General features: G+C 33.0%; 1 protein-coding gene across 1 annotated transcript in view; it reads left to right on the top strand.

Moving 5' to 3' along the window:
* Positions 1 to 19,474, top strand: part of LOC114325903 (ubiquitin-protein ligase E3A) — a 134,490-nt gene that overhangs the window by 59,567 nt on the left and 55,449 nt on the right. Inside the window, exons 6-7 of the mRNA XM_028274050.2 lie at positions 1,354 to 1,592; positions 11,720 to 11,975. Of these exons, the coding sequence (XP_028129851.1) occupies positions 1,354 to 1,592; positions 11,720 to 11,975 (495 nt within the window). The remainder of the gene's footprint in view (positions 1 to 1,353; positions 1,593 to 11,719; positions 11,976 to 19,474) is intronic.

Raw genomic sequence — 19,474 nt, 5'->3', positions numbered from 1 at the left:
GCTAAAATTAGTTCAGCAAGCACTTCTGAATGCTCATTTTCTCTCTTACTTGACCCTGCTAAAAACTTCATAGAAAATCCCCCTCTACCTTTCCCTCTAAACTTTGATCAACTTAACATGCTCCTAATGAATATCACGGGATCAACAGATCCTATAACCATAATTCTAGAATATACCACAGACCTATCAGCTTTGTCCCATATGCTCAGTCTAGTTTACCCCCATTTAAAGGAAAGATCCATAAAACGAAAATTCACGTCCATTAAGAAAAAAATTCATCGTTATCTTGGCAGTGAGGCTTCAGACTGGGAAAGTGACACATCTCAATTAAGCCAACATTAAGATTCAAGTTTCTACTTCAAAAGAATATTGATGGAATTTTTCATCGCCTTGTTACGCTCCTACATCTTTTTCTGAATTCCAGCATCTATACCGCAGAGCTCTTTGGTTTGTTTAAAGCCATCAAACTATGTATATATTAAAAACCTCCCTTGTTGCCCAGTCCTTTCCGACTCTTAGCACAGTCAAAGCTATGCAAAATATATACCATAAACACCCCATTGAGATAAGAACCAAGGCCGAACTAATGGAAGCTCAAGAAAGTTTCAGAAGAATCCACTTCCTGTGGATACCATCCCACATAGGCATTGAAGGAAATATGAACAAGCAGATACTAGTGCGCGTAGGCGTAACGCTATCACTAATGATGCATCAGAAAGAGAATGTCGGAGTGTCGCTAGCGATCTAAAAATTCATTACAAAAATAAAGTGTTAGTGCGTGGAATCCAATTATTGCTCCAAAGGTTTAATTGTATACAAATTGTAATTCATTTTTACCAATTTTTGATTTAATATTGTTACAAATGTTACAGAAATGTCGCTAGTAACCTTCGGGTGGATGCGACTTTGTCTTTTTAAATAAATAAAAAAAAAACGATAATTAATTGGCATATCTACTACCAATTTTAAATACGACCAAATAATTTTTTTTATTTTATATTACCTATTGACATGTTCTATTAATACCTAGGTAAAGATATAATAGTCCTTTATAGTCTTTTTTCGGCACAAATAATATTTTGACAATTTTTGACTTAATTACCTAGCACACTAGAATTAATGTAATAATTATTAAAATAAATCAGTTAAAATGATTTAAATAAAATATTCTAGCTACATACACCTAAATAAAAGTTAAAAATAAGCGTGACTTGAAGATTAGTTATGAAAAAGACATTGAATATACGTCGCTTTCTTTTAAACGAATTACAGAATTTTCTGGAAGGTAGAGTTATTTTCATGTATTTCCTTTTAGTATTTTAAGATTTTATAATAAGCCTTTAATCTTTTTAGGTTCTGGAGATTTGTTAGAAACAGCCCTTCCAGCAATTTGTAGGGCAGCTCAAAGACTGCCCATTGAAGTACAAGCAAGTTTAGCACGACAGTGGTCTGGAGTAGCTCGAACAAGTATTAAAAGTATATTAGAGAATCTACAACAATTGATAACTTTACGTGTGATAATGACTCCCTTTCAAAGGGATTTTTTCGTTCAAGATGAAAATGTTATTACATCTGCTACAAAATTAATGAAGGTTAGAATTAGTTAGTTAATTTTAAATTTAAAATGATGTGCGATAGTTTGAAATTAAGTGGTTTTTAATCAACATCATCCTGGTGCTAAAACGTTCTGGGTCCTTGGCCCTTCTTAAGTTCTTCTTCATGTACCGTTGTAACATTTTTTTATATACTAGGATTAGTTAATCATTAATTTACCCGTTGGATTAAATTTTAAACCCACTAGTACTCATTACGGGTACGCCTATGGCCGTTTTCGTAAATAACTACCCCTGGCTAATTTTATTACCCTAACGGTAGAAACTTAGCGGTACTAGCACATTTCGTTGTCGGTACGACAAACACAAATAAGTTATAAAGACCCAAAGCATCTCATTTATGGTGTTATTGTTATCTGTTAGTATGAGAGGTTCCGTTAAGAAACCTCTCCAAAGTTTACTACCTACATTCCGTTAGGTATGACATTTTATACAAAGCGGCATGGTATTGCGATGTTTTATTGGACTTTCCGTTTCTGTAAGATTTCAAAGGAATCACTGTCCCTTTCGAAAACCTCCGTTAGGTTCGTTGCTTTCTCTTGCGGTCTGTTTGAAGCGCGACCCTATTTCAAAGGATCTATTTTTTTTAACACTTTACAACTCAAATAACGTTACTTTACTTAAAAACGCAAATAGGTCGGTTCCTTTTGAGAAATGCAATTTTTTTGAGAGGGGATATACTCCCACTTTTTTTTTTTTAAAAAGCATCGCTAAGATTGCGAAGGGGACTTAGCGGCTGAATGGCTAGAAGAACAGACGTGTGTCTCTAGAGTACCGTATATCTGATCTACCGTATATCTGATCTACCATATATCTTATCTGAGTGATATTCACTCTCGTATCGTATCTGTAATTGGATCTAATATCCGCTTAGATTCAATTACCAAATAACTTCAGTGTTTGCTTACTAAGTAAAGTAAATAATATAGAGTCAGTGCAAATTAAGAGGCAGAGCAACTGTAAGTGTCTTAATAATCCTACCTAAAACTATTTCCAAAAATAGAGCATCTATGGGCTATCTACCTCAAACATATCTTCATCTGTGGTTAAGGCTAACCTACGATGAATCGCATCAGCGATTTCCTCAATAGTTTTTTATTCATTAATAAAACTTTTCATTGTCAAAACTAAGTACAAACATTCACTAATTCCTTAATAGCTGTGCGATTGGCTTTTTGTTTATAAAACCAAGTGCGGGCTGGTTTTTGATTTTTGAACAGTAAACATTTGTTAACTTTGTATGCTTTGCATTCAATTTTATTATATCTTTGTACGTTATATTTTCTATCAATCATTAAGGTTACCATATCCGTTATCTCGAGATAAGCCCTAGACCAGTAAAGAGAGATTCCTCATTATAGATGCTTGATTTGTTTTTTTAATTCATAACCAGGCTCTCTTTACTGTGTTTTTAATTGTGCATGTTTTTGTTATAATATGTTACTTGTATTTATTCCATCATAATTTTTGTTTATTTCTAACTGTACACCACAACACATTAATTGTTGGTGCAGTTTTGATGGGTGTATATACATTGTTTTCTCTTTATTTCTTGTGTTTTTTTTGGACTCACCCTTCTGGTGAGCCATTTGTTTAATATATTGTTTTTTATTTATTTCACTAGTTTAATTTATCTACTATTAATAAGTTCCCTGATAAAAGAAATTACCGCTAAATATTAACTAATTAACTGTCTATATCTTTTCTTGTATTTGGTCTCAGAACCTCATTATCTTTCCTTACCTACCTGTTTTCGTTTCTAAGGTTTCTTAATTTTCCCCTTTCAACCCCAAAAAGTTGAGTGGCGCCCTGTATCTCTTCTCTTATCTTAGGTAACTTTACCTATCTATATTTTTATCTGTTTCTCTCTCTTCTCTTATCTACCTTCTCTTGTCTTATCTTTACCTATTTCTTCTATTGACTCCCTTCCACGTTTCAAAAGCTAGTTTCGAACCCACGACTCGCTTTCCACCTACCATCTGGCTGCCGTCGCAGTGTATTCATTGGTGACCTTTCTAGCACCATCCAAAAAAAAGGTTTCCGAGGTTACACCGTGCTCGATTATCGAGCGTTGGCTATTAAATTGGCTGTAATAATTTTGTTGACGGCAGCTCGGAAAAGGGATGCAGAGGATCTGTTAATCCATTCTCTCAGGTTTCTATGCCATGACGTTCTTCTTTGACCTGGCCTACTTCCGTCTACCTTGCCTTTTATTATTGAATGGAGTATATTGTAGATCTGGATCCCGCGTATGAAAAAAAAGTTGATTAATAGCAAGCTGAAAATTTGTTAATAGCTTAAGGGTGTCTAATCGGATAAACTTTGATATATAGGAACACTAGAACAGGGGCAGTTTTAATTGTGGAACAGGTTAAAAATTACACCACGAAAACGGCACATTTATTTTGTCCGACAGAACAGACTTAAACTCTCCGAACAGAGATTAAACTCTCATGCAAAAATCAGACTGCTATTTATCACCTGTCATAATTCCTGCCATTTGACATATTCTACATGTTCTACTCATTAAAACGCCTATTTGGTGATAAATAGCAGTCAGATTTTTGCATGAGAGTTTAATCTCTGTTCGAAGAGTTTAAGTCTGTTCTGTCGGACAAAATACATGTGCCGTTTTCGTGGTCTGACCGTTCCAAATTTTTAAAATGTTCCACAATTAAAACTTCCTCTGTTCCAGTGTTCCCATATGTCAAAGTTTGTCCGACTAGACACCCTTAAGCTATTATCAAATTTTCAGCTTGCTATTAATCAACTTTTTTTTTCATACGCGGGATCCAGACCGCGTTCATACGCGGGATTTTATCTCTCTGGGTGGAGCATAACTTGGACAAAATACTCAAGTTTTCGATTTTTAACTATTCTGACGACTTCCGTAACTTTTTCCATCCGATGCAAATCAACTTCGTTATGAACTCTATCCGCCCAACTTATTCGTAGGATTCTCTGATACACCCAGATTTCAAAGGCTTCCAGATTTTTGAGAAGTGTATCCATTAAAGTCCAACCTTCGACACCATACAAAAGAGTAGAGAACACATACCATCTCACTAATCTAATTTTCAGATTTAAAGTAATATTGTTTCCACATACAGTTTCTTCATCTTAAAGAATACAGATCTTGCCTTCTCTACACGTATTCTAATTTCTTGGCTCATATCCCAGTTCTCATTTAGATTACAACCAAGGTAGGTGATTACAACCATGGGCAGGAGAGGCCGTGGCCCCCATAGCTTTTCGGCTGCTTTAAACTATACAGTGCTTTCCAGATAACACTATCCTTTAATAATAACCTTTTATAACCTTAAATAACTTTTGAACCACTGATTTTCTATCCACTAGAAAAAACGCAAAAACACGTCAAATAATACTTAAATGGGGAGACATTATTTCACCCCTCGCGCTAACTCTTTCCTCTTTCAACATTGCCTTCATCGGAGCTTTGAAAAATAGAAGAGATTGAGCTAAAAATATAACATAATGTTTAAGACTAAACAGTAGCGATCAACAGGTAGCAACAAAATATAACTTCGGGAGATAGTATCATACTCTTTGGCAACAGTGGTAATCTTTGACATTATCTAAGATTAATATTTTGACAATATCATAGTCGCGCTAAATGGAAGTAATAGAAAACGGTTTTATTATTAATACATAAATATACATTTATAAAAATAAACCAAAATGGGTGAAAATTTTATGTTAAGATAGGTATTTAGAAAGGTATTTGCATGAAATATCTAATAATAAAACAATAATAAATAATCATTTTTTGTTGTGAAGCGAAACAAATTTCGATTTTCGCATAATTTTGGCACGGTTTTTAATGGACTTTTTCTTGGAAGGTTTCACTTTATTTTTCGTTTGATTAACTTTTCCCATTTTGTTAAACTGTTGATAATATTTTTAGAATAAAAAATCCTCCCAAAACTTTATATACTCGCATTAGAATTCTAAATATTTTTACGTAAAATATACTTACCTACCTACATATAACTAAAACTCACAAATAACAACAATCTATTCTTTCAAAGAGGCCAACAACTTATACAACAACAACAAAAATATAATAAATTAACTATCAATAAACACTACTTTCCTATGAAATAACAATAACGAATTCTAAAATTAACACACTACTGCACTGAACAGATATCGATAAAGATGACAGAACAGATTAGAGAAAATCTGACGCAGTTTTGTAAAAATGACAGTCATAATTTCTCTATGTTGCCTAATTAGTTATTTAGTTATAATATGATCGATTTCTTGTTAGAAATAAGAAATTATAGTAGTTCCAAGATTACAAAAAATCTAGGCATGGGATAAAAAAGTTTATTTCGAGTTTATTTTTTTATCTTCTTAATGGGGTACAGGCTCCTTTTTTCAATACTTTATTTAGTTATAGAGTAATTTCCACATACTAACATATTTCTGAATTTGGGCTCTGTACCGCCATTCTTTATTATATTACGAATACGTGTGCCAAAAATCTCGACAAAATATTCAAAATTAGAGCCGCAATCTTGGAACGCGTCTTTTGTTACCTGTTGATCGCTACTGTAGCCTTTAATAATAATAATAGCTTTATTGCCCAACAGTTTCCCATTTACAGGACAATGATAAAAATATTACATAATTTATAACACCTATAGATAATAAAGATTTAAGCAGTAGTACAAAAAATATATAACATTAATAATACATGTTAGAAAAAAATTAATATAAATTAGTCAAACAGAAAAAGAAAATAAATTAATAAAAAAATGAGTGCTTATTTCAGACACTCAATAGCTACTTTTATAAAGTTCCTTTGAGAATATGAAAAAATGTCACAATGCTTACCAATAACATTAAAATTTCTACACATTACATTAATAGGAGCCTTACATAGAATATTTGTACGAGCTCTTGAACACCTAAATAATACATTTGTTCTTAAACTAGACCTTGGAATGTTAAAATTAATGTTTTCTAATATTGAAATGCAATCAATTGCATTATTAACAAGTTTGTACAAAAAAATTAAAGATGCAACTTTTCTTCTTAATTCTAAACTACACATACTGAAACGATCACACAAGTAATTATTATCTACACCTCTAGCCGGATAAAGACCATTTACTTTAAACATGAAAATTTTTAGAAATTTTCTCTGAACGCTTTCAATTGCAATGTTATGACAATCATATAAAGGACTCCATATAATACTGGCATATTCAAGTTTAGAGCGCACATAAGTATAATATAGCAATGTTAATGACTTTATATTATTAAATGACTTACAATTGCGAATTAAAAACCCATAAGCCTTCAACGCTTCAGAAACTTTAACACACATATGTTCCGCAAAAGTGAGTTTTGTGTCAAAACTTACACCCAAATCCTTAACCGTGTTCTGTCTTTCTAATATTCTATCGTGACAACTATAGTTAAATATAAATAAACTTGATTTCCTAGAAAAAGTGACTACTTTACATTTTTTTGTGTTAAGTTGTAATTTGTTGCTGTTGCACCAATTTTCCAATATTTCAATATCCTGCTGAAGTTGGTTACAATCATCCAGCTCTGTGATAGTAGAAAATATTTTTAAATCATCAGCAAAGCCCAGTCTTTCGCATAACATATTTTCAAGAAGGTCATTAATAAATAGTAGAAAGAGCAATGGACCGATATTGGAACCTTGAGGCACACCAGACGCAGCAAGATATTTTTCTGAGACATAACCATTATATGCTGCAAACTGCTTCCTTCCCTGAAGATACGATTTTAACAATAAAAGAGCACTGTCAGTAAAACCAAATGTTGAAAGCTTGCTAAGTAATACTTGATGATCAATTCTGTCAAAAGCCTTCGAAAAATCGGTATATATAACATCAACTTGGCCATTATCGTCAATAACTTCAGAGAGATATTGGGTAAAATATACCAAGTTGGTTACAGTTGATCTTTTATTAACAAAACCATGCTGATGAGATGAAATATAAAGTTGAACAGAAGATAAGATCCTATTATATAATACGATTTCGAAAATCTTTGAAAAATTAGATAAAATAGAGACAGCTCTATAGTTTCCTATTTCTGACTTCACCCCAGCCTTAAATATCGGACACACCCTTGCTTCCTTCCATAGTTCTGGATACTTCATTTGTTGTATGGATAAGTTTATAATCTTGGTTAAAAGGTATGACAAACGCACCAGCGCAATCTTTAATAAGAAACGAGGGAATCTTGTCAGGGCCTGATGTCATCTTATCTTTTAACTTTCTGATAGCAGCATTTATTTCATCCTCTGTAACCGATTGAAAATTAATTGATGTCATATATGGGTTTATTGGATAATTGCAAAAACCTTCACTTCCCTCAAAACTCATGTTTCCAGGAATTCGTGATGACTTATTTCTAGAGTGAATGTAAGACCAGAACTTAGTTTTGTCTTGAGAAATATTTGTTTGAATATCCTCCAAGTAATTGTCATATGCCACCTTGGCCTGATATTTTATTAGTCGTCGTAATCTTTTAAACTCGATTAAATCGGAATGAATTTTAGATTTTTTATATTTGCGTCGGAATTTAACTTTTAGTTTTATGTTTTTTATAATCGCGGAATCAAACCAAGGTGGATATTTATGAGCATGATTTTTGTAAACGGGAATATGCTTATCAAAAATTTCATAAATTTTATCATAAAAAGTTTGTACAGCAATATCTACTTCGTCGCAGCATTCGATAAAACTCCAATCACTCTGTAGGATACTTGAATATAAGTTAACAAAATCTGCATTCCTAAAATTATAAGCTTTATCAAGTGAATTTGGAATAAACGTTACTTCTTTAGAAAATATGTTGTTAAAATTTATTAGTAGAGCCGGATGATGATCGTCCTCAGCTACAAGAGGCAAATCATCGTGGGACACAGTACATTTTATATTGGATGCTATCAAATCAAGTATTCGTTCAAGTGTATTTTTTTTATTATTATATTGATCCAAGTTATTAGTATTAAATAAATTTAAAATTGCTGCCGTTTTTCTATCCGATAATAATATGTCATTTTCAATAAATTTAGGCGCATTCAAATCTCCCAAAATAATCACAAGTGAAGTATCCATTACCTCGGACTTTATAAATTTTTTTATTGCAAGCAAAACGCCACCGCCTTTTGTTTTATCAACTAAATCAAATTTGCGATCTTCGAATTTTAATACTTGATTTTCATCAAATAGATGAAATAGAGAATGTGGAAAAATCCCCTTACGAACAATTCACACATCCACCATTTCGGGCTGGGAAAAATTTTTCGAATAGAATCAAAGATCCAAACACCAGTTCTTAGAAATGTGTTTCGCCCTCTTCAACCTCTCTGGGCTCGTCGGTAAAGACAAGAGGTTGAATATCTTTAGACACATTCTAATCAAAAAACAACATTCGAGACCTAGACATAGAAGGTGCGTAAGTCTACGGCAAATCCGACAATGACAGTCTCAAGTTTTAATTCCCTAATTACTTAAAGTAAGTAAAATATATGTTTAAAAACATAAGATGTAGATCTTTGAAACACACTCAGTGAACCAAAGATCCAAGGTTATTGGTTTAACGACCACTCGTACGAAATCAAATAGATGAAATAGAGAATGTGGAAAAATCCCCTTACGAACAATTCACACATCCACCATTTCGGGCTGGGAAAAATTTTTCGAATAGAATCAAAGATCCAAACACCAGTTCTTAGAAATGTGTTTCGCCCTCTTCAACCTCTCTGGGCTCGTCGGTAAAGACAAGAGGTTGAATATCTTTAGACACATTCTAATCAAAAAACAACATTCGAGACCTAGACATAGAAGGTGCGTAAGTCTACGGCAAATCCGACAATGACAGTCTCAAGTTTTAATTCCCTAATTACTTAAAGTAAGTAAAATATATGTTTAAAAACATAAGATGTAGATCTTTGAAACACACTCAGTGAACCAAAGATCCAAGGTTATTGGTTTAACGACCACTCGTACGAAATCAAATAGATGAAATAGAGAATGTGGAAAAATCCCCTTACGAACAATTCACACATCCACCATTTCGGGCTGGGAAAAATTTTTCGAATAGAATCAAAGATCCAAACACCAGTTCTTAGAAATGTGTTTCGCCCTCTTCAACCTCTCTGGGCTCGTCGGTAAAGACAAGAGGTTGAATATCTTTAGACACATTCTAATCAAAAAACAACATTCGAGACCTAGACATAGAAGGTGCGTAAGTCTACGGCAAATCCGACAATGACAGTCTCAAGTTTTAATTCCCTAATTACTTAAAGTAAGTAAAATATATGTTTAAAAACATAAGATGTAGATCTTTGAAACACACTCAGTGAACCAAAGATTTTTGATTAGAATGTGTCTAAAGATATTCAACCTCTTGTCTTTACCGACGAGCCCAGAGAGGTTGAAGAGGGCGAAACACATTTCTAAGAACTGGTGTTTGGATCTTTGATTCTATTCGAAAAATTTTTCCCAGCCCGAAATGGTGGATGTGTGAATTGTTCGTAAGGGGATTTTTCCACATTCTCTATTTCATCTATTTGATTTCGTACGAGTGGTCGTTAAACCAATAACCTTGGATCTTTGGTTCACTGAGTGTGTTTCAAAGATCTACATCTTATGTTTTTAAACATATATTTTACTTACTTTAAGTAATTAGGGAATTAAAACTTGAGACTGTCATTGTCGGATTTGCCGTAGACTTACGCACCTTCTATGTCTAGGTCTCGAATGTTGTTTTTTGATTAGAATGTGTCTAAAGATATTCAACCTCTTGTCTTTACCGACGAGCCCAGAGAGGTTGAAGAGGGCGAAACACATTTCTAAGAACTGGTGTTTGGATCTTTGATTCTATTCGAAAAATTTTTCCCAGCCCGAAATGGTGGATGTGTGAATTGTTCGTAAGGGGATTTTTCCACATTCTCTATTTCATCTATTTGATTTCGTACGAGTGGTCGTTAAACCAATAACCTTGGATCTTTGGTTCACTGAGTGTGTTTCAAAGATCTACATCTTATGTTTTTAAACATATATTTTACTTACTTTAAGTAATTAGGGAATTAAAACTTGAGACTGTCATTGTCGGATTTGCCGTAGACTTACGCACCTTCTATGTCTAGGTCTCGAATGTTGTTTTTTGATTAGAATGTGTCTAAAGATATTCAACCTCTTGTCTTTACCGACGAGCCCAGAGAGGTTGAAGAGGGCGAAACACATTTCTAAGAACTGGTGTTTGGATCTTTGATTCTATTCGAAAAATTTTTCCCAGCCCGAAATGGTGGATGTGTGAATTGTTCGTAAGGGGATTTTTCCACATTCTCTATTTCATCTATTTGATTTCGTACGAGTGGTCGTTAAACCAATAACCTTGGATCTTTGGTTCACTGAGTGTGTTTCAAAGATCTACATCTTTTGATTTTCATCGCGTAAAACTACTTTGATCGGTCGACTTCTTCCATCAGAACATCGACCAACCCTAAATAGCCTTAGATTTGAAATATCAAATTGGGGATCTAAGAGTTTAATAATTTTATTAACCTCCAGCTTATCATCAGCGACTTCACATTTTTGACTGTGATCTGGAACTCCAAAGATGACCAAATTTTGCTTGCGTCTATTTCTGTCGTTAAGTTCCTCGATGACTTCTTCTAAATCCACATGCTGTGCACTAGGTTGTATTTTCACATTTTCAGCTTTCAACTCTTGAATATCATTTTGAAGTATTATAATTAATTTTTTCAAATCGCTTATTTGATTGCCAATTACTCTACAACTTGAACAAGATCAATTATATCCTTTATCAGGATCACTCAGGACACGGAGTTCCTCAGATGTTATGTTAACACAAGCATGTCGATAATGTCTATCGCAGACCGAACATTGAATCATTAAGTTAGTTTTAAATGATTTATTACAACACATACAAATTTTTGAAGGCATGGTGTAATAAAAAATAAAACAATAAAAGAAAAAAGAATAATACACTAGCACGCCACTTAATAGATAATCTTAAGGTTAATATTGATATAGTTTTCATATATAATAACAATTTTGTTGTTTTAGATTGTATATTATGCAAATATTTTGGGTGGAGTATTAGAATCACCGGCACTGAGGTCCCCTAGTCTTTCTGATTTTAGCGAAGGAATAAATATCAAACCAAAAAATACGCTGCCTTCTGATCCTCTAGCTGAAGAATTAGGAATCCATGTATTGGACTGCCGGACGCCTTATATACCCTTTACAGAATTTTACAATGAACCACTCAGCGACGCCGTAGAAATGGATAGGGATTTTGCCAATTATAAAAGTGACACAGGTAATTGAATATCTAATCTTATAAAATTCTAATATGACAAGTCACGCGTCTGTCCGGCTAGGTTTGGACATGTAAACATTGAATGACGTTTAATAAACTTCTACAAACTATTTTGTTATATCTTTTTTTATAACAGCTCCAGAATGATTGAATCGAATTAGCTAATTTCGATTTTAAAACATTAGTAGAAGTCCAAGAAACGTTTCAAAGGTGAGAAAATGTGATGAAATTGTAAAGAAATTGCTAAAAACAACAATGTTATTGTCATATTCGCGGTGTGCAAGCACTTGGAGGGGATACGAGAAACGGTCGTGAGCGAATAGCGGAGAAATCTTGCAACTTTCTTAAATAATTCATATTGTCAATTGAAATTGTCAAATTGACGTATATTTCATACCTACTGTCATTGAAGAAGAAAAATTATATGTTGCGCACAATATTGGTATTGTTCAATTTTCACATGCAAAAAATATTCTTATATTTTTTACTGCATTATATCTCTTACTACAACCCTTAATTTAAATAAATCTCAAGCCGGCCCTGTTCAATAGTACCATTTTATCTCTCCTATTTTCTTACCCACTCTCCTCATCCCTTACCGACAGACAATTTTGGATTCGGGACAGAAGAAACACTCTCTCTTGACTTACACCCGCCGTAGGGTAAGCTTCTCTCTCGTACCTCTTGCAACACGTGAGGGTGCAATCTCTGCTACTCTATCTCATCAGCCGTTCTACGGTCAAGAAGTAACTTTCTTCTCCGACACCACCGTAGGGTGAGCCGACCTCCTCTCGGCCTTCTCAGCTTTTCTTTTGGGCTGAAACGAAATAGCAATACGTTTTACGTTACGTGCCAGAACAGTAATCATAAACAGTAATTCGGGAGTGTCGCCATACGCCATACACGATTTCGCAACAGTCAAAACGCGAGGCACGTGGTACGGAAACAATCAACTCGTATGTGACCGGCTTTAGTGTTCCGGACAAGATTTCACAACTGGGTAAGACTTTATACACATATTAATATTGTCTGTATGAAACCTTATACCTTATTCTCCCACTTAAATCTGAACCAGTAAATCCTCATACAGTCCAACCCTAAGATTGTATTCACAATCTCATAGATATGATATGCAATTATTATATAAAAGTATATTTAATTAATTGTATTTTGCTTGCAGTACTGCATTTTAATTAATTTTATTTACTACATACAATTGTTTACCTTTTAATAACATAACCTAAATCTTACTTTTCCCTCTTATAATTTTTTTGGGCTACGGCCTTGACAATTATCCAGCAACCAGGACCAATATGATTGGCCAATGTAATTAAAAGTGCGAAAAAAGTTGCCGAGTGTCGCTTTTCCGAACTTGCACGGTCCCAATACACATAGTTATATTATGTATACTACTTTAGATTTACGTCACTAAAACTGCGGCTAACTTAAGAGGAAACAGTAGCGATCAACAGGTAGCGAAAACGCGTTCCAAGATTGCGGCTGTAATTTTGAATATTTTTTCGAGATATTTGGCACACGTATTCGTAATATAATAAAGAATGGCGGTACAGAGCCCAATTTGAAAAATATATTAATATGTGGAAATTACTCTGTAATTAAATATAATATTAAAAAACGAGCCTGTACCGCCATTAATAAGAACAAAAAAATACACTTTCTCCAAATAAACTTTTTTATCCGATGCCTAGATTTTGTGTCATTTTGGAACTACTAAATTTTTTTATTTCATTAGTAGTTCCAAAATGACACAAAATCTAGGCATCGGATAAAAAAGTTTATTTGAAGAAAGTGTATTTTTTTGTTCTTCTTAATGGCGGTACAGGCTCGTTTTTTTAATATTGTATTTAATTACAGAGTAATTTCCACATACTGATATATTTCTGAAATTGGGCTCTGTACCGCCATTCTTTATTATATTACGAATACGTGTGCCAAATATCTCGAAAAAATATTCAAAATTACAGCCGCAATCCTGGAACGCGTTTTGGCTACCTGTTGATCGCTACTGTATCACCTTAAGGTCTATTTACTTTTTTACGTTTCCCGTGAAATCATGCTTTTGGCACTTTGTTTAATCTAAATATGGTATTTAGAATTGTTTCATTAAATTTATAATTATTAAAGTGTATTGCATTAATGCACCAGCTTGAATTTTCAACTTTATCGGAGAGAAAATAATGTTAAAAAATAGTTTTTATTATTGTAAGTAAATAAAGTTTTAAAATAATTTTTAATTATAAATATATTTTCTGTATATAAATTTTGGATATTGTCAAAAATAGAGATATTCTTGAGCAAGGAGCACATTTTTTACACACTTTTTTAGAACTAATAAAATTTGATATCTGATGGGATGGGATATTGTACAGATCTTCTTCCTTAGACTTCTACAACTATTTCAAAATCAAGTAGCCAAATCAATCTAGTGCTTCTCGAGTTATAAAATAATATATAAAAAAATAAGAGTAAAAGAATTGAGGGTATCAGATAAAATTGTCAGAAAAAATTGAGGGAATAAAAAAATTGGAGGGTGTCAGAAAAAGTTGGAAGGAGATATGATAAAATAGGATGATGTCACAAAGAATTGAGTGCAGTGACTGTAGAAGGTCATTGATTATATTTCCCGTCGCATGACGACGGGCATAATCACTAGTTTTTTATACCGGGTGTCCACTTATATTTTCCCCCGTTTTAACTGCCTATAACTTCTAAACGGCTCAAGATAGAAATATGCGGTTTTCGCTGAACTGTTTTATTTTAGTAAAAGTTTTGTCTGAATGGATTGAATTTTTTATATCGCTTTAAAATACAAAAAAAAATGGCGGATTTTTGAAAAAAACGTTGTTGACTTTTTTTTAATGGAACACCCAGTGTATTTTTTTGTAAATTGAAAGAAAGGTCATTCACCTATCCAGCGATATAAAGTTTTTGAAAATCGGTTGTCAAATGACTGACTAATTAATTTTTAAAATGAGAGGTGCAACGTGGATATCACATACCTAAATAACATTACTAAGCAAATTAATATTATGTTATGTGATTTCCACATTGCATCTCTCATTTTAAAAATTAATTGCTCACTCATTTGACAACTGATTTTAAAAGTTTTTATATCGCTGGATAGGTAAATGACCGTTTTTTTCAAGTTACAAAAAAATGTACAGGGTGTTTTAATAAAAAAGTCAACGTTTTTTTTTTAAATCCGCCATTTTTTATTTAAAAGTGATATAAAAAATGGTCATTTACCTAAAAACTTGATAAAACGGTCATTTGTCTATCCAGCGATATAAATTTTTTTAAAATCGGTTGTCAAATGAGTGAGTAATTAATTTTTAAAATGGGAGATGCAATGTGGAAATCACATATTCTTTTTCTCATGATCATCTTTCAGTGCGTCACAGTTTTTCGATTTCTTTCTAAAGCATTAAATTGTATGTGACAGAAAAAAAGGCACGTCGGTGATTACTTCTAGATCTGTGATTATTCTAGTTGTCGATAGATGGCGCCATAATTAAAAAAAATAATTTTTTTTAATTAGATAATAATATTACAAATATAATCTGTATAATTTATAAGACTATACAAATCAAAGAAAATACCATTTTATAAATGCAAGAAACACATTTGATTTGTTTTTATTCTAAATTGAAAATAAAATGTGACAACTGTCAGATTTAACTAAAATGTCATGTTAGAATAAATGTCATAAATGTGTATTATCACGGACTTACCCTTTTTCCTATCATTTGTGACGCACTGAAAAATGATCATGAAAAGGACAATAACATAATATCAATTTGCTTAATGTTATTTAGGTATGTGATATCCACGTTGCACCTCTCATTTTAAAAATTAATTACTCAGTGATTTGACAACCGATTTTGAAAAACTTTATATCGCTGGATAGGTGAATGACCTTTCTTTCAATTTACAAAAAAATATACTGGGTGTTCTATTAAAAAAAATCAACTATGTTTTTTTCAAAAATCCGCCATTTTTTTCGTATTTGAAAGCGATATAAAAAATTCAATCCATTTAGACAAAACTTTTACTAAAATAAAACATTTCAGCGAAAACCGCATATTTCTATCTTGAGCCGTTTAGAAGTTATAGGCAGTTAAAATGGGGGAAAATATAAGTGGACACCCGGTATAACAAACGATATACTTATAGGGGATATATAGTATGGTGCAAATGAAAGGAATAAATTCGTTATTTCGTAATCCGGCGACTTTATGGAAAATCCTGATACAGGTCGATTTTTATTTTTAAATTATGATTTTTTGACATAGACATATATCATACTAGTGGCATCATCCATCTGGGCCTAATGACGTAATCACTATTTTTTTAAATGAGAATAGGGATCGTGTGCTAGCTCATTTGAAAAGTTATTCAGTTCTCTATTCAGAAAAATAAACATAATTATTTATACAGGGTGTCAAATTTTTTTTTATATATATATATATATATATATATATATATATATTTATTTTTAGCATCTCATGACGTCCCCCCATGTTAAACTGTAGTCTCTCGTGGCGTCCAGGTCTTGGTGGACTCCGATATACGGTTGCCACGAGGATTTTCTCTTAAATTTATCGCAGGTGAAAGGTACCACTTCCTACAATGCTTGAACAAAATATTGGCCGGATGTCCTCAGACACGTTATCTGTATAATAATATACACATTACTTGAGGCAGTTGCCGTCAGGCGCGCCACGTTCGCTTGCTGTATATCTAAAATCACTTTAACGGTTTTGATGACGTCCAAATATATATTTATTCATTTTAAGGTTGTCGCGGAATCCGTATATTTCAGTTAATGTCCTCATGGCTTCTACTACGCTGTTGCCACCTCAAATGTTGGTATTTAGACTTCGGATATTTTTATAAATGATTACTGTAGTATGTTAAAACAATTATTGTTGTGACAGATTAATGATATTCTCTTTGCATAATTAACAGTGTATTTTTTTTACTGCAAGAATAAAAACAATTAAGAAGTATGTTCATTAAAATTGATGAATTTATCATAACCAGTTGCCGAAACTGGTAGTCTAATTGCTCAATTGTAACATATTATAGAAGTGTTAGAATTTAATTCTTAATTCTTTATTAGGAGATCCAGATTTAGAAATTAGAACAACAAATACATTTAAAGAATATAAATATCTCGAATCTATATTATCTAAAGAAGGCAAAAGAGACATCGAAAACAGAACACAGCAGGGCAAAATAGCAGTAACCATTCTAAGCTCTCTACTATGGTCTAAAGAGATAAGACAAAAAACGACAATCTATCGTACCTTGGTAGAGCCTATTATGACTTATGGAGCAGAAGTTTGGCAGATCACAAAAAAAGATAGAAAGAGAATAGAAGTAGGTAGTAGAAATAGATTATCTAAGGAGAGCGTGTGGTATATAAAAGATCGCATCAGGAAGGAGGACAAAAACTGTATATTCCAGTGTAAATAGAATTGAAACGAGACAACTAGTGTGGTATGGTCACGTCAAACGAATGAATGAAGATAGATGGCCAAAGAAAGCTTTAAATTACATACCACAACAAAGAAGAAGAAGGGGAAGGCCTTCAGTTACCTGGGAAGAAGATGTACAGTACATCATAAGAGATAAAGCCATCAAAGAAGACGAATGGATGGACAGAAAAAGATAGCGGTCGAAATGCGAGAAGTAGCAGAGGCTATAGGAACCTCGCTTATAGATGCATAGATATAATTATTTATTACAATATTTTTAATAATATAATTTTTCTATTCTCATACTATAATATATCAATTATAATGTCACCACCTGTATAATAGATATAATCAGATAGATCATTAGATAGAACTAAAAACGCAGGACGAACTTCTCCAAGAAGTAATTACATAAAATAATGCCCTCTATTCGTAACGGAACATCACAAGAAATATGGGAGACTTTTAAACATTGTGTAACAACACCTAATCCTGTGAAACGGAAACACTGGATAACAGATGGAACCTTTCAAATCATTGAGAATAGAAGAAATCTTTGTCAAAGTGGTATGCATAGTGAAAGGAAAAAAGCTAGTTTAAGAAACCTCAATAAAAAAGTAAAGCGAAGATGCAAGGCAGATAAAAAACTGTACTATCAAAGTATATGCAAAGAAATTGAGAGACATGATCAGAATAATCAGCCGAGAGATCTATTTAGAAAAATACGCTACTTAACAATATACTTCAAAGCCAGAACTTGGGCCATTGAAGACAACACTGGAACTCTGAGAACAATCAGAGAAAATATAGCAGAGACATGGAGATCGTATTGCAGGTACCTATATAAAGATGATTAACCCCAAGAACCTGTTAACCAAATCTTTGATGAAGTAGAAGGAGAACCTGATATACTTGAAAATAAAGTAAGACTAGTGATCATTAAGCTTAAATATAATAAAGCACCAGGTCCAGATATGATAACAGCAGAAATACTCAAAGCCACAGAAGAAACTGGCGTAAAATTACTTCATCTACTCTGTAACCAAATATGGCATTCTAAACAATGGCCTGAAGACTGGACAAAATCTACAATAACAACAATTCATAAAAAAGGCAGCTTCCATAAATGCGACAATTATAGAACTATTTCTCTTATATCACATGCCAGTAAAATAATACTAAATATAATCAATGAGAGACTAAAAACATTCCTTCAAAGAGAAATTCCACAAGAGCAAACTGGATTTACCAAAGGTAGAGGTACTCGAGAACACCTGTTGAATATAAGACAGATAATCGAAAAATATAGGGAATTTAATATTCCACTGTACATATGCTTTATAGATTATCGTAAGGCGTTCGACAGGGTCAAGTGGAGACACTTATGGCAAATACTAAAAGAAGTAGGCGTACCCCAACACCTTATTTCGCTTATAACTGAACTATACGAACACACTATTGGATCAGTTAAAGTGCTTGACACACTTTCAAAGGAATTTCATCCAGAACAGGGTGTCAGACAGGGATGTATACTATCTCCACGATTATTCAACATATATGAAGAGCATATTATGAGAAGAGCACTTGAAGGATGGGAAAAAGTCATCTCAATAAATAATCATACAATAGACAACCTACGTTTCGCAGATGACACAGCCCTTCTTGCAAATAGTCAATCAGAGCTGATTGATCTTACACGACTGGTTGAAAACGAAAATCAAATATTTGGTCTGCAATTAAACATATCAAAGACATGCGTCTTTGAAGTAAGGGTCAAAATAAAGATGAAATTAGCCAAAGACAAAAACCGGAAAGTAAACACAAGAATCGAATTCACAAAAAGATTGAAATTAAACCGAACAGCAGTGTCCCAACATGAGGAAACAGTGGAAGAAATATGGAAGAACTTCAAGGATATTATGCAAAAACTGCAAACGAAATTATAGGGATGAAAAAAAAAGAGAAAAGAAATGGATAACCGGAGACACATTGTACTCC

Source organism: Diabrotica virgifera, chromosome 6 (assembly GCF_917563875.1).
Source record: "Diabrotica virgifera virgifera chromosome 6, PGI_DIABVI_V3a".
Lineage (NCBI taxonomy): Eukaryota > Metazoa > Arthropoda > Insecta > Coleoptera > Chrysomelidae > Diabrotica > Diabrotica virgifera.
Note: the sequence above shows the minus strand (reverse complement) of the source record. Positions and strands in the feature narration are given on the sequence as shown.